This window comes from Misgurnus anguillicaudatus, chromosome 23, assembly GCF_027580225.2.
Source record: "Misgurnus anguillicaudatus chromosome 23, ASM2758022v2, whole genome shotgun sequence".
In the NCBI taxonomy this organism is placed as follows: domain Eukaryota; kingdom Metazoa; phylum Chordata; class Actinopteri; order Cypriniformes; family Cobitidae; genus Misgurnus; species Misgurnus anguillicaudatus.
Window position 1 is genome coordinate 14,106,567 of NC_073359.2, and position 25,286 is coordinate 14,131,852.

A 25,286-nucleotide genomic window follows, 5' to 3' on the forward strand; every position below is an offset into this window, starting at 1 on the left:
GCATCCCGACCGTCCTGCTCCTTGACCCCATGGTAGACCTCGTCGCCGTACTCACCTCTCTCCACTGTCATTAAGAGCCACCTTGGGAGGAGGGGGTACTGTCAGGATTGCATCCCCCATCACTGTCCACCTCTCACACTCCACCCAATCATTCTCACTTACCAGGATACTAATCATTTCCACCTGATCCTCATCACCCATATCCTTTATAACCCGCTCTCTTTCTATCATTCACCTTCTGGTCTCATCTATTATGACACCGATTCTCTCAAACTACTTACCTCTGGTACTTACCTTTTATACTACATCGTCATCTGTCGTTTCTCCTCCTTGTCCATCATACAAAAATCTTCTACAACCATCTGCAACCAAGAGACTCATTTGCTTACCAAGCTAAGTTTACCTCAAATAACTAGAGCACATACCATTTACCATATCTACTCCATATCTCTGTGTTTCAATAAACATTGTTATACTTACCATCTGACTGCCTGTCTTCTCTCCGGGTGTGACACATGGGGTTTTTCTCCTAGGAGTTTTTTTCAACCCCTGGCTAACATTAGCTTAACTTAGAAGATTCTTCTAGCCTATGCGTTAAATTAATACTCTGTCCAGTATGGTTTAATCTTAGCCGTTGTACTTTGCTACTTTTGTTACCCTCAGATTTCTTTGTGTTTTCTCTTATTTTTTATTAATGTAAAGCTCCTTTGGAACAATTGTGAAAAGCGCTATATAAATAAAATAAACTTGAGATAAATAAATGCCAAATAAAGGCCTCGTCTGTTATTTAGTTTCGGGTTGTATTAAAAGTGCCTATATTATGAAAAACTCACTTTTTCTGGGTTTTGGGGTGTTATTTTGTGTCTCTGATTCTTCCACACGCATACAAACTTGGAAAAAAATCCATCCATGCTGTTTTGAGTGAGATACAGGTTTCAGAATGTCCTCTGCCTTTAGTCTCAGATTGCACGAGTTTAAACTCAGCTCCGAAGTGACGTAACTAGCCTTTCGTCACATTCCGTTTGAATTTTCCCGCCCACGGTCCACCACCCCACTCGCAGGTCTCCACCCACCAGGTAGCTAGAGAGCACAGAGCAGTCACTTTGCTGATATCCTCTACTGTTATCATGGCTCACGGAAATAACAGCGCTATTTGGATGTTATGGATTATACTCCCGCCTACTTTTAAAAACAAAGTTTTAACGCGTGTTTATTTTAACCTAAAATGTGATCTCATATAAGTTACAGTGTGTTACGACGCAAATAGTCCTCAGATTGTAGGCAATTGTAGGCGGAAAAACTATTTATCATATATTTAATATGGTGCAGCGCCCAAAATGTATTTGCCGCACCACTCTCTCTATCAAGCCCGTCTCCCCTGGAGTTCTAGTCGAGCGTGCCACATATCAGCCAATCAAAAAAAGAACAAAAAGAAAGAGGCTACACAAAAGCCAATCAGAAAATAGCACTGTTGTATCTGGGTAAGATTTAACGCAACAACCAACAAAAAGCATATCCTCGTTTGCTTTATTTATGCTGCAAATAATGTTAAGACTGTTATTCTTACACAAACTAATTTGTTAAACACATTCAAATTATAAATAAAATGTAATACGTGGTAACCTCCTGCTGTCATGCTTGAACAATTAAATTAAAAGCGTATCTCTTATAGAAACCTGTCTCTTTTAGACGCCTGGTGTGACGATAGGTTTGGGAAAAGAAAAGCCCGGGCTGTTATTTGAAGCTTTACGGGATGTGGTGTTTCATTCCTATAGCTTCAGTCACTGACAGTTTGCTCACTGTGTGCACATGGACAAATTAAGTCATAATTATTTTAAACTGCTCAATAAGAAAACATGAAACATTGTAACTAAATGTATTTTTCCCAGTAAAACTACTTGAAACAATTATCAGCCGGAAAACACCATGTAAATAAAATTATATTAAAGTTTGTACAGTATAATTTTTTTCTGCAGACCTGACAAATAATTATAAACAAGGGTAATTTGGAAAGTCTATTTCTATTTGTAAGATATTGTGCTTCTTTTGAACAACAAGTATTTTTTTATTATCCTGCAAGTGGCGCTGTTGGAATAGAAAAAGGCTTTACACACAGTAGGTGACGTAGCCGAGTTACACATTATAGGAAAAAGGTCCAGCTAAACAGTTATTAATATTTTACTGACTTGTGTCTGTTTGTAAAGAAACAAAACCTTGTTATAAATGTCACAACTAAAAATAGCAATAACATTTAAAAAATAAAAGGTATTCAAATAACGTAAGAATATCAAGAGAAAGAAACTGCTTCCCTTAACTAAACTATACATCTTGAGCAATTCTGCATATTTGCATGGGTGTGTGATGTGGTGAATGCTTTCTATTGGCAACTGGAAGGTTTACATCACAAACGGATTTATGCAACATCCGTGCTTGTTGAAACACTGATTTTGCACCAAGATTGTCTGTTTGTCCATCTGTAGGCTACATGAGTAGGCAACACTTAGATGCACAAAACTAAACATTCCCAATCATTGTTAAATGATTCAAAATATAAGGAAGTTATGTGACAGCAGGGTATTTTGACAGCTTTGATATTCTTGAACTAATCCAGGAAAATAAACTCAGCAGATGACAGTGTACTGAAATTGAGTGCTCAGACATATTCATTAATAATGGTGCATGTGCTGGGTTTAATGCAGCATGTTCTGCTAACATGGTATAATTTCTGCTGTTCTCTCTACTGCCTTTGAGTTCCAATATAATAATTATTTTGAAAATATGATGTGATAAAATAGTATTAATAACACAATATTAATAATCAATTAAGTGCTTAAATATTTATACCTTAATTTTAAAAAGACAGTTTTTTAGCTATTTGTAGATCAAACATGGCCTCAGGGGCAGAATACATGAGGAATCCAAATATGTTTCTGTTTGACTTTTAATTTCAGCTTGACTGTCAACTTTTTATTAACAGTTACAAACATAAATGTACAAAATAACACTAGGTTTGTGTTCATGCAGAAGCAAGAAATGACGACGTTTAAACCAAACCCCAAAACACCTTACTTAATTCAAACCTGTGACCCCACAAATTATTGTCTATGCTACTAACGTCAAGTATGACAGGGCACCAAAACAAAGATCTGAGAACTGCAGGGAAGATGATTTTCAGTGAATAACAACTTTTGCTCAGATGACAGCCTTTGATCTGACAGTAGCTACTGGTTACTATTAAGTGTAAAAAGATCTTCAAAACTTCTTGCTGTGTTTCTCAAAGCAGATTTGGAAAGGGAGAGTAAATGAAATTATTTTCCGCTTTGTTGTGTGAACTGATGCTTCCAGGATATCTATTCCAATTAACTGAAATAGATTTCATGGTAAACTCAGTGACCTAATGTCAATATTTACGTGGTTGAAATTGAACTTCTGTAGCTAGTAGTGCAACACAACTCCCCCACCGCTGCTTAGTTCACGAGTCACACGTGACGTCACTTCCAGGATGTTGTTGGTAAGAAGTCATCTCCGTCAAGCGCAGTCGGTGTGCGGTCGTCTTCGTGTTTCGACATCAATGGGTTTAATAATGTGATTTGGAAAATGAATTTTATTTGTGTACACACGCTTTTTGTGTAATGCAGAGAGTTAGACGTGTCGGGAGCAGCAGTTGTGTTGATGCCGTGTCGATGAGGAGGAGCTAGCTTACTACGTACAAAGCTGAGAACACAAGATGATTCGCTGGATCCGACAGCAGCTGGTACAGTAACGATGTCACTCTCTCCAAAACTGCATTTGATCCCTTTATCATGCCTCTTACAGAAAATAAAATGTTTTGAATGGATATTTTGTCAGTTAGTTCCAGATCCAGGCTAGCATTAGCTATTTAAATTATCTTTACAACTATTTAAAAATATTTAGTAGAGCCACAAGAAAAGGTTTTACTTGTGTCAAGTGTTTTACTTATATAACTTAGATTTTAATTTTTCATATTGATGAAAATGTTTTTTGGTGGTACTGGCTATTTCCAAAATGTTGATTTATGATTTATTACTTATTATTCAACGTTGAACGTTTATGGTGTGTTTGTGTGTGTGTCTTATTGTTTTGGAGCAGAGCGTGTAATGTTTGCTTTAAGCTCGCGTATTATTTGTGGATAGTTGCGGTTTGTTTCTATTGTTTCTCTCTATAAACACCTGACACTTATTGAAGCTTATTGAAATCTACAATGGCAGTCTTGCATCAATCAAGTTTTACTGCTTTCACCAGTAGACTAGGATTGTGTACATCAATAAAAAGTGTAGGGGGCACAGCAATAAGAATATTTAGTTGTCTATTTTAAAACGCATATGAATTATGAAATGGTTTACATCCACTAAGACAATAACACAAAACAAATTTTCAGCCAAAATAGTCTACATGATTTACGACAATAAAAGACCATGAAGTAACAACTTGATATGTTAAAGTTGAATATGTTGTTTAAAGCTGCAATCCGAACAAAATTCAATTATTGAATATGTAGAAAAAAAGTCTTAAAAAGGTATCTTACCTTGGCTCAATTTACAACATTTTACAATGGAAAGCTTATAATAATGATTTATAATTTGAGTGGCCAGGTTGGTTTTACCGGCAAAAAGTAAAAAAAAAACTAATTTATCTTTGCGTGATTACATCACGTCCGTAAACAATAAAGAAGAGGAGCCGGCTACTTCATCGCATGTGCTCAGTATGGGAGTATGAAGCTTAAACAACACTTAGTGTTGCTTAGAGTTTAAATGTGTCATCTAGATGGTGGCGTTTAGGTCAAGATCGAAGGAGTGCCTATACATACATATTTATATATATATATTATATATTACATATTATGTATGTTGCTAAAAAAATTTAAAATGGTTAAATGCTAAAAGTAGTTGATCAGATAGAAAGAGCTTGAAAAAAGCTTTTAAATGAGACCAAGATCATATTATGGGTTCAAGAATAACAAAATACTGGTAATTTGAAACTCGAAAATCATCACTTTATTTTGTCCCATGTTTTCCATTAAAATTCTAGAAAATGTGTGACTGAATCATGAAAATTATAAAATTTTTGCTATAACTTTTTACATTTTTGAGATATTGACCTGAATCTTTCAGGATAAGCTGTTTGATATATCCGCTACATATTCTACTTGTGAAAAGTCAGATATATAATAAAACAAACCACTAATTACACCAAATAACACGCTTTATTCAGTCTATATATACAGACATCTACTACATGGCTATATGGCTGCTTCCCATTCTTTACCATTCAAGCAGATTTTGGTAGAGGTTAGGGCTGCACGTTTTCAAGTTTTTAATTAACCGTTAACCAACACCCTTAGCGGTTAATACTCGGTTAACCATATTATGCGCAAGGCAACCCAGAGATACAGACACACGAGAAAGGGGTAGTTATTAATTATTAACACCTTTAATAACTGGTTGGACCACATTTAAAACAAAATTAATTTATAGAAATAAAACGCAGTGGTAAGGACAGAGCAGCTAAGTATGTCACTGACTTTTGCGTTCGCGGGGATGGTAGGCTGGGCGAAGGTACTCGCAGGCTCCGCGGCCGCCTCTCTATGATGCCCGGGTGTTGGCTGGGTTTGCCGCGATAGTCGGTGAAACGGTGATTGCCGGTGCTTCAGCCTTTCACCGGTTAGATCACTTGCCCACCCCGACACCGTCTTTCACCGTCGTTTTTATATTTTCTTGTAATTAAATAATTTAGCTTCGTTAGAGAGAGCAAACACTTATAACTGAATGTGTCTGCTGCATGAATTCACAGCGGAGCTGAACGCGCGTCACGTCACAAAGCAGCAGGTGTCAGATTTCATTTATTTCTGTCATTTGCGAGGCGAGCTGAATGACCAGACGATAGCAGAAGCCGCGTGCTTACTCGTTTTTGTTTTAATGCACATATATGATGTTTAATATAAGCGAGATAGTTTTGTTGAATTTTTATCAAGAAAAATAATAAACCCATCATTCAAGCAGCGCTTTGACTCAAGCACTTAATTAAACCAGCTGTTTATTCATAAGCACGCAAATTCATACGCGATTTAATGCAGCTTACGCAAGCGCTGCATTTAAACAATTGCGTAATTCAAAAGTGAAAGTTAAATGCGCACGTCTGCATGCATTAACCGGTGGGAAAATTCTGTCACCGCAGCAACCCTAGGTTGTACATGAAGTATATAAGCACTGCATTGCAATACTTGCATTTTGCCCTGTCATTCTCGATTTTAAAGTGCTCCCACGCTGTGCTTTTCTTTGACCGCTTCATATTAGAAAACTGCTACTACTTGTGGACATTACAAATGTCTGGGAGCGCTTTGGCGGTCTCTGGTGGTGCAAAAATGTATTACAACTAAATTCAATGCACGCCATTGATGCCACTTAACCGAGCAAAATGTTTCACTCGGTTAAACAATTTTTAACGGTTAATCGGTTAACCATGGACACCCCTAGTAGAGGTAAAACCACCTGTGGTAGTCGTTCAAATTTATTAAAATTTCGTTCACTTGTAGTTTAGCAATTAAACTAAATGTCTTTACAATTTCAAGAATGTCTTTACTCAACTTCAGCAAAAACAACGACGATTTTACAAACAACAGACTTTGGCGAGCTCGCACGGCCAGTAGTCAAACATGAAAGGTGGTGACTGAAAACGAAAAGGTACCTATGCTTCTTCCGGTGATGTTAACAATAAAAACTCAGAAATTTCGCCATCAACAAACCAACAGAGCTTTTATTTTTCACATTAACGCGCGCCGCCTGAGGAAATCTTGAGTTTCGTTGAACGGAACCAAAAAGTCAGCTGTGACAGCGGAGTTAGAAACATACCTATATATATATATTTGGATATATATATGGCAAAATGAGATTTTGGTAAATGGCCTGCAGAGAGGGCAGTGAGGTTCTGAGGATGTTCTCAGCAGTCTTGACAATTCTCTGCAGAAATTTGCGGTCCATGACAGTAGTGTTGCCATACCACACAGTGATGCAGGTGGTCAAGACTCAAGACGCTCTCAACAACACAGCTGTAAAGGTTGTGAAGGATCTTAGGCGACATGCCAAACTTCCCCAGTCTCCTTAGAAAATACAGCTGCTGTTGTGCCTTCTTCACATGGTGTTGAGTGACCAGATCGGGTGTGCCTCATAAGTCTTGAAAAGTGAAGCCTCTGGCTCTTTGATCGCCCCCTGGTGGCTGGCTGCAGTACAAGTTATAAACCCCGCCCTCTCCATTCCAACGAATGGGACTCTGCTCTAAATAAAAAAAATTTTTACACTTCCAATAAAAGTTTCCGAAAGATGGTTTTGGTCCTTTCAAGTAGTTGTTATCACGCTGATATATGTTCAAGTGTTCATTATTGTGGTAAGTTTCATTTTAGCTTGTTATTTGATGCTATAGAAACGGGGCGTGTTGTTATGTTTGGTGTGGTTGAATTGGTCGCGCAAGCGTTTGGGCGGAAGTTTGATACCACGGCTCCGCCTCTGGCTCCACGGACGATTCCTTCTGCGCATGCCTTGGCTCCAAACTGACGTTTTTCCATCTTTTTTTACACTCTATGGACCAGATGAGGTCTATATTTCAATCAAAGATGGCGATAGAGAGGCCAAAGTTACGGATTGCAGCTTTAAGTTATTCAATTCAATTCAATTTTATTTATATAGTGCTTTTCACAATAGTGGGGACGAGACAGGGAGAGAAAAACAAAATCATATTAGCGTAGGGGCTGTCACATGTAATGCAAGTGTCACACAGTGATGTGGTTTAAAGCAGCTTAGTTCCAGACAGACTAATTATTGCGGCATAATTATGTTATCCACAGTTGAGGATTTAGCAAATTGGGGGCCCAATGCGAAGGTATATATGGTAATTAAGGGTCACCTTCCGATCTTTAAGAGAAAATGAAACCTGTCGACCCGTTTGACTAAGGGGCTGTTTACACTTGGTATTAAGATGTGTTTTCATTGATCGGATCACAAGTGGACGAGAGAGACACATTACGTTTACACCTGGTATTTAAATCCGTCTCTTTTGTCCACTTTTGACCACTTCTGTGCTGAATACTATGAGGGGGTGGTCTGTGAGACGGTGGGCGAGTCTCTCTGCTGTCATTCAAACCCGAGCGGGAGTAGTTATGAGTTTATATGGACGCAAACTAATATTATTATTATATATTAGCAAGTAAACATGCTGCACAGTGTTTTGTACATGAGTATGTAAGAGCTTTCTTTGAATTTTCAGCGCAATTGATGAAATAGGATCGCGCAACTTTCACACGCTTTCAAAACGAAACTACGGAGATCAGCCGCTTAGTTTTATCAATGAAAGGCTAAAAATTCGCTGTTCACCGAATGTTCACGCCAGAAGTCAAAAAAGACATAAAACTTGTGTTTAATACCTCAGATTAGATAAATGGGCGGAGAGAAGGCGGTCGCGTGTGGCTGTTCGAACGCATTCAACCACATGTGCGTTCCGCAACTCTAAAGCGATCCGATCGAAAGTGGTTTCGACCACCTCTGGATGTGGTTGAAAGTGGTCGAAAGTGGACGAGCTCAAAACGTTTTGAACACTGTTTACACCTGGCATTAACGTCACAAGGCCTGAAGCCCCACTGTCGTCGTTAATGCAGGTTCAGTGGCAAATGGGTCTATATTGCATACAAGACCACGAGAAAACGGCAACATCGCAACCATACGTGTCAACCCGTTTGACTAAGGCTGGAGGCCCCACTGTCGTCGTTAATGCAGGTTCAGGTCTTAAGTTTTAAGTCTAGATTTAAAATGATCGACTGTGTCTGATTCTCGGACATCGGTTGATAAATCATTCCAGAGCTTAGGGGCTAAGTAGGAAAAGGATCTTCCACTTCTAGACATTTTTAATAGTCTAGGGATAATCAATAGACCAGAATTTTGCGACCGTAGTGTGCGTGATGGATTGTATTCTGATAGTAATTCTCTAAGATATGAGGGTACTAGGCCATTTAAAGCTTTGTAGGTGATTAGTGATATTTTAAATTGTATGCGATATTTATTGAATTGAGCATTAAGTCTTCAGGGCTCAGATCCAAAATAAAGCAAAAGGGTTAAGACATTTATTTAGCATTACATAGAAAGTCTGTTATTCAGTTCATTTATAACATTTAAAATTTGTCTGTAAAAAGTTGAATGCTAAATGTGTTTAGCAATGACGTGTCTGGTTTTAGTTCATAAAATCATTTATGTTATGTCATAGCTTACTGTTTTAACCCTTTGCATGCATGTTTTAGCAATCTGAAAAATATAAGCATCTGATGTAGAAAACTGAATTTCCTACGAGTTGTTTAACACACACTTACTAATTTTGTTAATACTTTGTTAATAATAATTGTGTAGTAGTTGGTATGTCTCTGTAAATGGAAATTGCACAACATTGTATAGAAATGCAGTCTGTGTCCTAATGCGTTTGGTCTTACTCAGGAAGTGTTTCTAGATCTGGTTTGTTTTCTGTGGTCGTTTCTTTAGATGTCTGAATACACTACTGCAAACCTGCTCTTAAAAGTAATTGGTTAGTTGAGAGATGTAAAAAAATTGGTGGTATAGAACCACATCTCTGTTTTTTTTACACATTCATGCAATGCTTCTTCATTGAGCATTGCTCATCTGTGTAATTAGATTTGTACTTATTTGTAAATTTTGTAACTGGAGATTTCTTGCAAAGCTAATATTCATGTTGTGTTTATTTTGGGCTGCAGACACCCAGATTGTCACAGAACAATTATGATAGAAATCAATGAAGCACAATTTTATGATGCACAAATGGCTGTTTACATCTGATGTAAGACTCTTTTGTCTTTTATGTATTATTGCTATATTGGTATATCACCATTACTAGCGCCGGACTGCTATCTTTTCAGGTGATAGAAAAGTCCTGATTGACACTGTCCAACATGTCTTAATTTGTGCTTTGACGCATTTAAAATATCCAAACCCCTTACATGTACAGTCGGCCAAAAGCGATGCCCATTCAAACAATTAATGTATTTGTTCTTTACTGAAATATTTTTATTAAAGATGCATAAAACGTTATGTACCAATACTTTTTAACAAGGCACAGTGTGCACACTTCATGCTCTAATCATAACTATTAACATCCGTTAATAGAATACATTAAACCTTTTTAAAGGCCATATTCTCAAAAAGACAAGACAGTAAGGTAAGCATTGGTTACCTTTCACCTGCAATCCGTTAGCCTGGTAATACCATCCTCTGCTATTTTGCTTTGCTTCATAGACAGAGTCTGGCTGGGCATAATTGACAATCGTTTTCCTTCTCGTGGGAGGGGCTTATCTGAAGTTTAAAATCATTGGTCTAAACGTAAGCCAATCACACATAACATTTGGATATGATGTGCTTTATGCGCCAGATCAGCCGCATCGAATCTCTGCTGTAAAATACACGTATGATGTGAAAACAAACCCATCGAGCGAAATACCAGAGTTAACATGGCTATGAACGACTTTTGCAGATTATGTAAAGTAAATCGGGCCAGAGCTAGTTGAACACTATCCTTACGGTGGCTTTCCACTCACGTCTAACGGGAGGAAAGCCCCTCTCTCCTCTCAAACTCTTCCACCAGACAACCATAACCATATGTAAATTAAATCTTCCTACCTTATTTTCTGGTTAATCAGGAATGTCACCAAAGAATACTTGCCCACGCGTCCTCCACCATTAACTGTGAACAATATAATTCCCTTCCATGATTTCTCGATCGTTGTGCACGTCAAGCTGTGCTGCACACAGTTTCTCGCTGACGATCGGTAAAGTTGATAAATTAAACTTTTCCAAAAACTTGTCGGGAGTAGGGCAACAACATAATCTCCATTCAAATGTTTAACAAACACTTTTCTTGTTTGGGTTTAAGTTGGCAAGTGCCGGTTCTCCACAACAGAGCAAATAGCTTTCTGTGTCTCCATGTCCACAACAAACTACAACCGTGATTCGGCGTTTAGCGTCTACGTCACGGCTTTCAGCCCGCCCTCTGTTCGTTGATTGGACGGTCGTTTTGAGACCGGAGGAAAACGGTTTGAATGGGAGGTATCTCAGACTGAGTACAGAAGCGTAATGAAATTTAGCGGAAGTACGAAGTCTGACGTAGTCAGGCTAGCAATCCGTGGTGGCTGGTGCTAAAAAATATTTGGGGGGCTCAAACAAACTCAAAATCAAACTTTTACTGTAGTAATGTAGGACTGTAAATAACCTTTTTTTTAGGTAAAGATGCACCATTGCTGCTTAGCTAAAATGCTGAAAATTTTACTGTTGTTGAGGTCAACTGTATGAAATAAATGTACTATGAATCTGAAATATGAGTATAATGTGGGTTTATAATCATTAATGAAGAGAAAAGATAAACAGAGACTCTGCATTACTTTACATGTTTAACATCACATGAAGCAGATGATCTAATGCTTTTTTTCTCGCAGTGACAGGGGAGGCGATAAAACGTGAAATTTATGCTGAACAGGCAAATATGAACAAATCAAATCACAAAATACTAACAACAAATATCAACAAACGTGTAAAAATCTTGATGCTGGGTTTGCAGAAAGAGTGTGATTAAAAAGCAGTGTTGTACCATAATATTGGATCTGACAGCAGTGACACAGCAATCTTATGAGTAAAACATTTTAGTAAGTTGCTACATGTCACTACTGCTTTATTAGAGATGGCTTGATATGTCCTGATTGTGTGTAACATCCGTGTCTAATTTTTTAAATTTTTTTAATTTACTAAAAACATTAAACGATTAATAAAGGTCCAACACTCTAATAGTAATATAACTGTAATATAACGTTAGAAATATACAAAGTTAGTGACAAGAACGTACCAGCGTGTTATTCTGATGCTGCTTACTGTGTTGTTTACGGTAATTTAGGCAAGTTGCGTTTGAAAGGTCCAACACTCAACAAACAAAGCTTTTTATTGTGTAACTAAGGTATGTTACGTTACGTGTATATAAAAGCAACATCACAAGCACATTAGAAATATATAAATTAAGTGATAAGGACTTACCAGCTGCAATTTAGATTCTGATACGCGCTTACTCTGTTGTATACAGTAATTTAGTCACGTCGGGTTTGAAGATTTGTTGCCACTTCACCATACGCATTGTCATTTATGTGTATCATCTCTAGCACCCTAGTGCCACTTCTAGAACCTTTGTGGCTCGAACTTGTATGTGTTCGGCTCCTTATTTTACACATTAAGGTTTTCAAAATAATTTTCCACCGTAATGACGGGAAATTACGATATCCAATCATAGGCATCAATCAAAACAGAGCATTTCTGGAGCCAGCCTCAAAACCAATGTACAAAATAGCCATGACTTATTAAGTTTTTACATTCAATAATTTTTTTTTTGTAACTGATAATGTGACTAACAGTGAATTAGTACAACTAAATGATTTCATGTTGTATTAATTAGCACTATATATTTAACTTTTTGGTAACATGTTAAAGTTGCTTTCTTCTCTGGCCCACTTTAAGGTGTGCAGCTCCCCAGCGCCCCCGCTGACCTGCCGCCACTGCTTGCAGTTATGAATGCGATGTTGCCTAGCCTGTCAGTGAACAACTGCTCTGTGAAGTAAAATCCACTTCATCTGAAAGCAGGCGATCGTGATTTACTACTAATCATGAAACTTTACTTTACTGATGATATGCACATGGCAATGTCATGCAATATTTTGCCCAGCCCTAGTAAAACTGACAGGTTTCTTCTTCAATTAGACAGCTTTTTGTTGTTTCCAGGCAGACTGTTATGGAACGCAACCAACATGTCTCCTAGAAATCCTGTGCAATTGAACCATTCAGAGGACGACTTTGGAATCTGGTGAAGTGTTTCTAGTTAAGTGTGCCGTATGCATCAGATGTTCGGCCAATGGTCTGTGCGCATGACGTCTGAGGCTGAGACTAGTATGATTAATGGTACATAGTGCATTATGCAGTGGATAGGGGGTTGCAGTGGATTGGGATGAATGAAGTCTGTTCGCATGGGTGTCACGTGAGCTGCTGCAGTGCCAACAGTGTACTGCGGTCCAGTACAATAGCACAAAACGGATCATATGTGCAATTTTGGGCCAAAAACAAAACTTATCTGACCCATTTAGATTCTTGACAGAATCATGCTTTCATGCTCTGTGAAGGAGATCAAACATCGATTTGGCAGATGGGTAGACATCCTAGACATTCTAAAAAGTATTGACGAGGACAAGAGGAGACAATCACTGCTGTCGTGCACCAACATAAATTTCCCATCACTGGAGTAACAGTTTCATATAAGGGATGGGATCTACATCAGGAATCTGTTAGACTTAATTTTCTGTGGCTCTCTCAAGCTGTCAAATGCAGCTTTGCCAGGCTGTGTCATGAAAACACTATTTGTTATTAAAAGAGAAGGGGATGGGCTACTCAATATGTCATGCACTGACTTCCTGTTTCAGTTAAAATGACGTCAACTCGCAACTACCACTGCAAGGCACCTTACTTAGAAATTTCTGTAATATGGCCACTCTCTATTTTAGGTAGGGATGTCCCGATCAGGTTTTTTTGCCCTCGAGTCCGAGTCATTTGATTTTGAGTATCTGCCGATACCGAGTCCCGATCCGATACTTCTATAATACATAAAAAAAGAAAAAATAAGAGCGAAAAAAACAGAACCAGGATGTTCCTTATGTCATGCCGCACGCAATGCTGTTTCTGTGTGGAGTCAAAAGAGTCTAACTCTGTGCCAGCGCATAACTATAGATGTGTTAAAAAATAATGAGAATATATAGTATATGTACAGGGGTTAAATTGGGATTTGTTTTTTGGGGATGCTCTGTTGGGAGGGAGGGTTCGGGGGTAACATGTTTAATCCTGATGACAGCAAAGCCACTGGTGTGTTTCAATGACATTTTGGACCTCTGATAGGATTTTATAAGTTTCAGTTTTAAAGCTGTGCCACATGTTGACCCAAACTTTAAAACCTGAACTTAAATTATGCAAATCTATGAGTCTGACACCCTATATGCATTTGTTGCACATGTCATTATGCACAATTGATCAAACTTTGAAGGAAGTTATAAGAATCAACCTCCTTGACTAATTCTAGGCATAAGATAGGCTACCCAGACTCAATTAACAAGAAAAACAACATACTGATTCAGCAATATATCTTATAAATTAGCCGGGTGACGTCAAACTACCGCGAGAGTGATCCGCGAAATCATACGGAGGAGTTTGCTTTTAAATCGCTCTCGCGGAACTTAGACGTCATCCGGCTGCCGGTTGTTGCGGCGCTGCATGAAGTCGAACAAGCCTCTTCTCTTTAGTTCACATGCATCAGCGCAGCGCGTACACTGGCGCGGAGCAGAGCGAGACCTTAATGGATTTAAAACCCTGCATATGTATCCGAGTCCTGATCGGGAGGTAACGTCCGATTCCGATCGAGTCTGAAACCACGTGATCGGGGCCGATTTCCGATCACGTGATCGGATCGGGACATCCCTAATTTTAGGTGTTTATTTTCACACAATTATGCTTACATGACATGATGGAAATGTTATCTTTGGTCTGTCTCTCCTTATTTCTTACAGGGCTTTGACCCTCCCCATCAAAGTGATACAAGGACAGTGTACATAGCAAACAAGTTCCCACATCATGGCCATTATATTCCTCAGAGATTTGCAGACAACAGGATCATTTCATCCAAGGTAGGAGGTTACAGCATTACTAATCATAGGCAATGAATGAATGTTAAAACATTGTCGACTGAGCTACATATGTAAATGTGGAGTCATTTGACTGTCACGTGTGAAGTCTTTTCCTACTCTGCCCATGGATTTGACAGTAAAATCCTCCATGCTCTTGTTTTCTCTTTGTAGTACACCATATGGAACTTTGTCCCTAAGAATTTGTTTGAGCAGTTCAGAAGAATAGCCAATTTTTATTTTCTCATTATCTTCTTAGTTCAGTTAAGTCCTGACTTGTCTTTATCTGTCTCCAGCCCTCAACAGATTGTGAGACAGAGTTTCTTTGTTTTCCAGGATGGTTCATCTATCTTTCAATGCATGTAATCACTATAAAAGATATTTAAAGCAATACTACATATACAAAAAAAATGCACTAATTATGCACTCACCCTTAAACCTGTATTTAATGTATTTCGGTCCCACTTTGTGTAGATGTTTTTAAACACAGTGCATTTGCATAATAAAATGCATTGTACCTTTTGGGCACATGTGTTTTGGGTACACAAGGGTCGTTGTGCGCGCTGCCAGATTTTTGTAACTGCACATATTTTGTACTCATATGTCACGCATGCACATTTCTTTCTTTCTTTCTTGCTTGAATCAATGATTCGTTTGAATGAACGGTTGAAACAACAGATCTATCCCAACACTAAACCACAAGACGTCACTGTCAGCACAATGAGTCACTTATAGCACCTCAGAAATGAGAATGTAAATGTGTTCAGAAAGATTTGCCCTAAATAACAGTCTCAACTAAAAAACATAGACATTTACTATGTTAACTTTATGATGAATAAATAATTTATCAGGTCTACCAAATAAGGATTTAATCCTACAAAGCAATAAAAGCCATGGTAAAAAACTGATCAAAGATGATGACAGCAGAGTGTCAGGTAATATCTGTGTCTGATAAATGCATGGTGCAGAGGAGGTTGTAAAACTCTTCAGAAAGACCAGTCATAATTTTTTTAAATACTTTGACTTAAATAGTGACATTTTACATTTAAAATATCTGCTAATGATGAGAACATTTTGATTATTATGTACATATAGAAAATCGGCCAAACTTCGGCCCTGATGTCTAAATATCGGCATCGGCCAGAGAAAAAGCCATATCGGTCGACCTCTACTTCTTAGCACGCTAAGAGTGAGCGTTATCGGGGAACTGGGCCCTGTCTCCTATACGTTTAAAGTTTGTTCTTACAGTCACCAGGAGATTGAGATTTCTGACCTCAATGACCTGGGCGGGATGTACACAGGCAACAACTATGAAAGATATGGCGGTGCCAAATTATGTAGTGCTTTAAAAACCATAACAATGATCTTGTAATGTACTCTATACTGGACTGGTAACCAATTTAAAGATCTCAAAAAAGGTGTAACATGATCTGTTTTCTTGGCTGACTTCACCAATCTGGCTGCAGCATTTTGTATGTTTTGCAGGTGTGCCAGAGGTTTTTTTATCAATCCCAGCATACAGTGAATTACAATAATCAATTTTACAGAAAACGACCGCAGAAATAGCTCTCTCAAAATCTGTTGAAGATAAAAATGGTTTGGTTTTTGCTAAGAGCTTTAAGTGAAAGAAGCTAGATTTTACTACACTATTTTTTTGTTTGTCCATTTTTAGCTCAGAGTCCAAGATAAAATCAAGGCTTTTAACCTTGTCAAAGATTGCAACTGCCAGGGGGGGTATCTTTTATTTGCCCGGACACTGAGTGAGAATTGGGACCAAAAACTACAACCTCTGTTTTTTCCTCATTTAGTTTTTAAAAAATTGTCTGCCAAACACTCCTGAACACAAGTCTTTCACCCCCTGAAAACAAGCTAGTAGGTTACCAAAAACATTCCCATTTGATTGTTTTACCGAAAAATAATGGCGCTTTTCCATTGCATAGTACCCCACGGTTTAGTTTAGTTTGGGTCGGGTCAGCTCACCTCACTTTGGCGTAGTTAGCTTTTCCTTTGAGTTTAGTATCACTTTGCAGTGGGAGGGATTATAGGCGTCGCGTTATATTTGTGCTGCCTACAGCTGTGACATCATACAAGTGAGAGGAGAGTGTCGTTGTATATTCCCATACATTTATTTATTTCTTAGTCCGCCACAAAATTAAAATTGGCCTCAAACTATCCTCTAGGCTTTATGATTAGGATTGGTGTGTGTAATGACCTGCAGATACTTTAAATGCAAGTACAATTTTATAACATGTTTGTACACAACAATTATATTTGTTTTATCTTGGGTAAGCCCTTGGTATTTAGAATATAGCGTGGGATCTGTATTTCATCTGTAGGACATGAAAGAAGAAATTCTGAATAATGTACTGGTCACTGTTTTTTTACTAAGTTCTTCTTTATTAAGCATTGTTTCTTGATTTGTCAGGAGTCATAAATATCATGACAGTTAACTGTAGTACATGGTTCAGTAGTCTAGTATTTATTCAGAAATATACTTTCTCTCCTTTTTAGTTAATGATAGACACTCCCACTTCCCCTATAACCAGTGGACTTCCTCTATTTTTTGTCATCACTGTAACTGCCATCAAGCAGGTAAGCATATGACGAGTTAATGCTGCTATGTTTTCAAAAATATATGAACAGTGTTATGCCAGTATGATTGCAGGGCAAACAGTAAGATTTTTTTATTACACACATATACAGGGATATGAAGATTGGCTGCGTCACAATGCTGACAATGAAGTTAATGGAGCCCCTGTATATGTTGTGCGCAGCGGCAGTCTAGTCCAGACCCGATCCAAGAATATTAGAGTAAGTTCTGATTAACATGAATTTTGAAATGGTCTGTACATTTTGAAATGTGAGGTTTATACACTGAGCACCTTTCACATTTTTGCTATGCTCAACTTGCAAACTTGTTGTTTTGATTCCATGCATTGAATTGATATGGTAAAAGTATCTACATTGTTACTGTTCACACCTGAGAAGCTAAATCATGCGGTTATGGTAAGAGGCGGAGCATTCATCACATGCCCTAGACGGGTGACCAATCACAACCAATTCGGTCAGCTTGACCAATAAAAGTTTTTTGGCGAAGCAGTTCATCTAACTCAGTTTTCTGAGTGATATCCAGTGTCTTTCAATTTATCTACTAAAACAATCTGTTGAACCAGCTTCAAACAATCACTTAATAAAAGTAGATTGCTGAGTTTACTTAACTAGGAATAAAATGTCCACCAAACTCATTTCAGTAGTTTTTATTGAACTTTTATTTAACAACCTTAACTTTATAGTGTGTCCCACTATTGTAATAAATCAATAATATCTATTCATTCCCATCAAATGGGAATTTTTTTTGTATATAGAAGGATTTGTACAAATAACTTATAAATTATAAGCATGAGCAATTTTTATGGCAAATTTCAGTCTCACAGACGTTACTGAAAAGTAACAAATTACATTAAGATTATTAATTTAATGACAACATAAAGGGACATTAGTTTATGTGACACATTCTGAAGTGGGCCCTGTGTTTTCATGTCTGCAGGTAGGTGATATTGTGAGAGTAGCCAAAGATGAGACGTTTCCTGCAGACCTGGTACTCTTATCATCAGACCGTGCAGAGGGGACTTGCCATATTACCACTGCCAGCCTTGACGGAGAGACTAACCTGAAGGTCTTTGTTTTCATCTGCTTATGATAATGTTCTTAACATTGTTACCCCTATGTAACAGTGTTGTCAAAGTAGACAATATAATATGAAAGATTTTCATACTTTAGTTGATTAAATTTAGCTTAGTTAATATTTAAAACATGTGTCATAAAATTATCAAAAACATTATGCTATAAAGAATATACAGAAGAGAACCCCATCTTGTTGAGTCAGTTTCTCCTAAGGTTTTTGCTCCATCACGTCACCTCTTGGAGTTTTGGTTTTTTGTCAGACCGCTGACTCACCACTGACTTGCTCACTGGGGCATATTGACATTACCTTGAAATTTAATTTCTTCCATTATGTAGATACAGTTTGTAGACATGAATAAATTTGTCAAAAGGACTGTAGTGTAGGTCATTTTTGCAAGAATTATTTCTAAAATAGTCTTTTTGCAATTTTAGAAGACAAACTATAAAACTATAGAAATAAAATTAAATAGAAATACATTTTCTATAGTAGTAGAATTATGCAGTAGTTTTAAACTGTTATCTAATCTGATGTGAAGACGCACTTTGCAGTGCCAGAAACAGCTGTGTCGCAGACGGTGTCCCGGCTGGAGTCTCTGCAGGCAGTAATAGAGTGCCAGCAGCCGGAAGCTGACTTGTACAGGTATTTCCCTACAAACCAGCAACTATAGCTACAATAGCTACAAATTATATTTAGATATATTAAGATTGCGCACTTTTTTATTAGTATAGGCCTGTATTATTTCTTTTTATGTCAGTTTTCAAAAGTTTTTTTGTGAACTGTAAAAGTTTGAGTCTTTCCTGTCATACATTTAAAATATTGGTGGCACTTTATTATGCTCTCTCTCTGTCAGGTTTGTTGGAAGAATAACAGTAACTCAACAAGGAGAGGAGATAGTCAGGTAAGACCGGCTTCATATCTGAGATTTAGAAAACTTTCCATTTAAATTACATTTATATAAGGTAATTTATATAAAATATGAAGTGTTTTCATTTTTTGTTTTGTTTATTGGGGGTTAATTTAGTAGGAGGGTTTGGGATTTGAAATATACTTATTTTATATTTTTCAGACCTTTAGGACCCGAGAACCTCCTGCTTCGAGGAGCAAGATTAAAAAACACCAAAGAAATTTTTGGTAAAAAAAAATCAAAGAAACATGAACATTAGTTTTTTTGTGATTTTTGAGTAAAGCTGAATATTCAGTGTGATATAATAGCGAGTATGATATAATGTAGAACAGGACAAACTGATTATCTGGAATGACAATTTTAGCTGTATTAATAGCTGTATTATTATTATTGCTTAGATTTTAACAAAAGTATATAAATATACCTAGAAGCTTTAAATGTGGAAAAATACTGCCATGGGAAAAAAAGAAAAATAATTATTAAAATTATTTTTAGATTATTCTGACATTACACTTGTTAAATAAACAAGTTAGAACCTGTACTCTTTTAGATTATTTATCTGCTAACTATTGTTTATTTATTATTTATTTAACTTTATTTTTCACTGCCTTTTTGCTACATTTTTTTTCTGCAATTGGATGCTGTGCATCTGCTCTTTGTTTCTCCTATCATATCGTTAGTCACTGCTGTTAGTGTTTCAAGGTTTAGTTCATTTGGACATTTTCATTCAGTGTACAAAAACTAATCAACAAATTCTTCCAAGGTTGCTCACCAAACCATGAATAATTTTCATAGTAGTTACAATAATAGTTAAAGTCTTTGTAAAGTCCAATGTTCTCAGTTTGTCACATCACATAAAAATGTGTTAATAACCACCCAGCCAAATTTGAACGATAAAAAACTGCCAAGTAAATATACGTTATTAAAAACTTGAAAAACAAGAAAATCTTGTCTGCTGTCGGCACTGAAACGAAGGCCACTCATGGGTAAAATCTGACGTCACCTTTTTAACTTTCAAATACCGCTGCAACCTAATTGGATGCTCACAAATGTGTTAGGGGCGGGGCCGTGCTTGGTGGCTCCAGTGCGAAAGTGAAAGTGAACTCAGAAATGTAGAAAACTGGTTAACGGTGTAACTCTACAATTTACTACTACACAGTTCACAGTGTTTGAGCAATACAATTTTAACATTTATAATGTTTTTAGAAACAGTTCTATAAATTTAATTTACTGAAAATCAAGCCAAAGATACTAACATCTTGTCATGCAGGTGTGGCAGTGTATACTGGCATGGAGGCCAAGATGGCTCTGAACTACAAGTGCAAGTCCCAGAAGCGCTCAGCAGTAGAAAAGTTTGTATTTCATCACATTTGTTATGTCCAGTTGCGGGATGTTTACACTTTGTATTAAGATGTGTTTTCATCGATCAGATCACAAGTGGACGATGCTAAAGACAGGTGTAAACAGTGTTTGAAACGTTTTGAGCCCGTCCACTTTTGACCACATTCAGAGGTAGTCGACCGGATTGCTTTTGTGGTGTAAATGCACATGTGGTTGAATGTGTTCGAACAGCCACACAAGACCGCCTATTTATCTAATCTGAGGAATTGAGCACAATCGTTTACATTGTTTCTGACTTCTAGTGCGAACACACAGTGTATATCGATATATTTTAGGCTTTTGTTAATAAAACTAAAGCGGCTGATCTCCACGTCTTTAATTTTTTATTTTGCGAGTGTGTGAAAGTTGTTATATCAGAGACAGCTGTTTATACCTTGTATTAGGATGCGTTTTGGTTGACCGGATCAAGAGAGACACAAGAGACACATTCACGTTTACACCTGGTATTTTAATCCATTTCTTTTGTCCACTTTCGACTGCTTCGTGTCCTGATTACTGAGGGGGTGGTCTGTGGGCGAGTCTGTCTGGTTTCGTTTAAACACAAAAACGAGAAATTATGGGTTTAAATAAACAGAAACACAAAAGTAATATAATGTCCGAGTCGCTCCTTGTGCTGAACACAGTTTTGTACATGTATAAGTTTTAAAAATAAAAGCTTAAAGATAGTGCTGTACATTGTGTGTTCACACTAGAAGTCATGTTAAAGGCGGGGTGCACGATCTCTGGAAGCCAATGTTGACATTAATAATCACCTAAACAAACACACCCCTAATCCAAATAGTTTGGAGGAGGTTTAGACGCACAAGGCTTATAGGGTGTGGAAATAAATGTCTTCATCATAGCTGTTGGGAAGAACAATACGATTGCAGATAAACAAACAAGCAAACATGACACATAAGCATAATGTGCAAAAGACAGCATATATTAGTTCTGTGAAACAAAGCAAAACCAACTTTGCTCACCTATCGAGAAGGGAAAATGCAACCTTGGTGTCTTAGGCAGATCTGTCAATCTTTCAATCGCTCAGTTTCAGCTAAGGTCAGACTTGCGCACTGAACACTCCCTCCACCGCATAATGAGAAGACACGCCCCTTTCTGCTAATTGGCTACAAGTTTATTTTCTAAAGCATTTATGAAACATCATGCACCCCACCTTCAAAACATTGTGCTTGATACATTACACATTAGATCAATAGGCGGAGAGTAGACAGTGTTTTGTGACCACATGCGCGTTTACACTAGGGCTGTCAAAATTGCTCAAAAATGACGTTCGAATATTCTCACTAAAAAACCCACGAATATTCGAACTATTCGAAAATCTGGTTGCCCATTTTTTTTTCAACGACGTTAACGACGTTTAATGACGCATTACGTCAATAACAGGACAAATTAATATAAAGAGACATAACTACTTCTATAGGTAGTCTATTTAAGTTTAAACATATTTGGCAACATATATTACATAAACAAAACAAGTAAATCAAGAGACATCAAAGTGATATGGTACCTCGGTTACATTGCTTGACAAAACTCCCTGAAGCCTGCTCCATCCAGGACACTGATCGGTCTCATGTCCTTACAAATGAATGATATTAATTTCTCCGTTATGACCTCTTGTCGTGTTGCAGACAAATAGCTTGTGGTGGCCGATGTAAAGTAAGTGTTAGGACGTGACTGTTTAGCTGGAGTTCCACACATTGTGGTCTTGTACACACTGCAAAGTTTCAGGAGTGACAACCGCATTTAAATGTGAAAATGTGATGATTGGCACGGAGATAACCATAGCAACGGTCTGCCGTCTCACGTGCTTATCCCTCACAGCTTTGATGAAAATAATTTAACAGCATTATGTTTTGCAATAAACCTCCGTCGTGTCGTTGTGTATTGTACGCATTTGTGAAGTGTTGCCAGGTTCTCGTCTTTTTTGTACTCGCATACCATTTTAGCGCTTAACCGTTTATGGCTTTTGGCTCATGAAGCGATCAAGTTTTTGGTGTTGTTAAAATGTGAAGGTGCCAGTCCCAATATTTTGATCTTTGAGGTAAAGCGTTTGGATTTATTTTGGTTTATTATTGGATTTTTCTTGTTCGCTGTTTTTTTTAGTGCAAGATGTGGCAACACTGAGTAGCAAACGCTTGTGCCTCTGTCATTCTCTGTACCGCACATACAGAAGACTTTTCCCCCTTGAAATTATTTATTTCTTCAGAAGAGAGACCTGTCATGTCCATGATGCACGTTTAAACACTTTATTAACTACTAGTTGTTCAGTTCGGTTATGTAGGCTACACACTATGCAAAGTTTCTGTAAACGCGGTTGTCACTGCAGTTTGCAATGCGGGAGTTAATGTGGTTGTAGAATGCGATTGTCAGTCCCGTAAATTACTGAAGTGTGTGTGTACAGAACAGGATAAAGCATTAAAAGTTGAAGTGACAAACAAATTAATATGCAGTGTGTAGAAGATGCCATGCTCATTTGGATGCACATTTTCGAGATGTGACATCATGTTGCTAGTGGTCGAATGGTATGCTAACAACTTTATCTCGCGGCTCAACAATTTTACCTCCTACCGACCAAAATCCAAAGTACTTAAGTTCCAGACATAGCTTTTTATATTTTTGGGGGTTAAAATCGCTTTCTCTGCTGCGGTCGACGTTCTGCCCTCTTCCATGCAAGACGCGTCATCTTTTAACAGTGACAGACAGTGTGACTACTGTGACCTGTCCCTGAACCAGGCGCACTAGTGCGCCCACTCACAAACCAGACAGCCACGCCCACTACCGCGGGCTTTAAAAAATAATAATAATAATTTATTTGAATATTAATTTTCATATTCGAAATTCGTTTTTTTTTAACTATTCGAATATATATTCAAATTTAGAATATTCGTTGACAGCCCTAAGTTTACACAACATAAGCAATCCTCTGAATGTGGTCGAAAGTGGGCGAGCTCAAAACGTTTTACACCTCGTTTACACCTGTCTTTTAACGTCGTTCACTTATGATCCGATCGACTAAAATGCGTCTTAATACCAGGTGTAATCAGCCTCCTAGTTTATTTCATCACCACTCCTTAATGGCCACATCCTCTCTTTCTTGTGCAGGTCCATGAATACATTTCTTCTCATCTACCTGTGTATATTGCTATTTGAAGCCATCCTTAGCACTATACTGAAGTATGCCTGGCAGGCAGAGAATAAGTGGAATGAACCCTTTTACAATCAGAAGACTGATCAGGAGAAAAACAGCAGCCAGGTCACTACATATCATTATCTTCCCATAACACAGCAAAGAGCAGATCTTGGGATTAAATGTGAAACTCTTTGAAAATGTTTGATTGATGTTTGATGTACAGTAATTTGTATTTATTCAAAGTCCTACAAAATATATATATCAGATAATGTTATTATTGAAATTTGTTAAAAGCAATGTTTCAGAGGATTTTGTGAGATAGGTGGTTCACCTCTTTGCTAGATGGCATCATGTGTTATTTAACACATTCATTATTTAACATATGATTTTTTTACAGATTCTGAAGTTTATTTCTGATTTCCTGGCCTTCCTGGTGTTGTACAACTTCATTATCCCCATTTCTCTATATGTTACGGTTGAGCTCCAGAAGTTTCTGGGCTCATTTTTTATTGGCTGGGATTTGGATCTTTACCATGAAGAGAGTGACCAGAAAGCTCAAGTCAACACATCAGACCTTAACGAGGAGCTAGGACAGGTGTGTGACTTATAAGCAGGCCAAGATGAAATCTAAAAACGTATTGTTTGTTGTTATAGTTCTAAGTTTAAACATGGCAATATTTAAACAGTCCTTCCAGTGGCTGGGTATTCTGATCACACTGGAGGTAGGGCTCTTGATAAAAAAGGAGCGTTTGGGTCCTTGTGGAAACAGTAAAACTTGAACTTTTAACATTTTTATGTGCAAATAATTAATGTGGCCATGCTTTTTCAAACAAAAAATTTTTATATTGTACCCCAGGTGGAGTATGTTTTCACTGACAAAACAGGAACTCTTACCGAAAACGAGATGCAGTTCAGGGAATGTTCCATTAATGGCATAAAATACCAAGAGATCAATGGAAAGCTTATCCCTGAAGGAATGACAGAAGTCTCTCCAGATGGATCTGTGTCTTGTCTGGTAAGATTTAGTCTCATGCATGCAATAAAATCTTGAACTAGTGTTGTAATGTAACAATGCACAAATAAAAACATGACAAACATGACATTACAGTAACAAACTCGTGTAGTGAAGAAAGTTTTGGCTTTGGTGAAAATAAATGTAAGTAAATGGTACAATGTAACCAAGCAATGTGAAAAGTTGTCACGAATTGCACTCACTGTATACACAATTTGTTATTAAAGTAATTTAATGTAGACACACAAAAAATGATACCACACAAGATGAAAATGATGTTTAGCAAGCCCCATTTAGACAAATCAGTTTTTGCATCTGTTTTGCAAACAATAATGCTAATATTATAGATAGCGTAATGGTTTTTACAATGATTTGTCATTTCACCCTGGAAAT

General features: G+C 37.5%; 1 protein-coding gene across 2 annotated transcripts in view; it reads left to right on the forward strand.

Moving 5' to 3' along the window:
- The first annotated feature begins 3,484 nt into the window (after positions 1-3,484).
- The window catches only part of atp11b (ATPase phospholipid transporting 11B), a 53,884-nt gene continuing 32,082 nt past the window's right edge, over positions 3,485-25,286 (forward strand). For both annotated transcript variants that reach the window (XM_073861626.1, XM_073861625.1), the window contains exons 1-13: positions 3,485-3,754; positions 14,648-14,764; positions 14,936-15,023; positions 17,271-17,353; positions 17,465-17,572; positions 18,309-18,437; positions 18,982-19,085; positions 19,297-19,344; positions 19,513-19,577; positions 20,621-20,702; positions 23,854-24,004; positions 24,279-24,476; positions 24,738-24,896. In XM_073861626.1, coding sequence (XP_073717727.1) covers positions 3,728-3,754; positions 14,648-14,764; positions 14,936-15,023; positions 17,271-17,353; positions 17,465-17,572; positions 18,309-18,437; positions 18,982-19,085; positions 19,297-19,344; positions 19,513-19,577; positions 20,621-20,702; positions 23,854-24,004; positions 24,279-24,476; positions 24,738-24,896 — 1,359 coding nt within the window. In that variant the 5' untranslated portion in view covers positions 3,485-3,727. The remainder of the gene's footprint in view (positions 3,755-14,647; positions 14,765-14,935; positions 15,024-17,270; positions 17,354-17,464; positions 17,573-18,308; positions 18,438-18,981; positions 19,086-19,296; positions 19,345-19,512; positions 19,578-20,620; positions 20,703-23,853; positions 24,005-24,278; positions 24,477-24,737; positions 24,897-25,286) is intronic.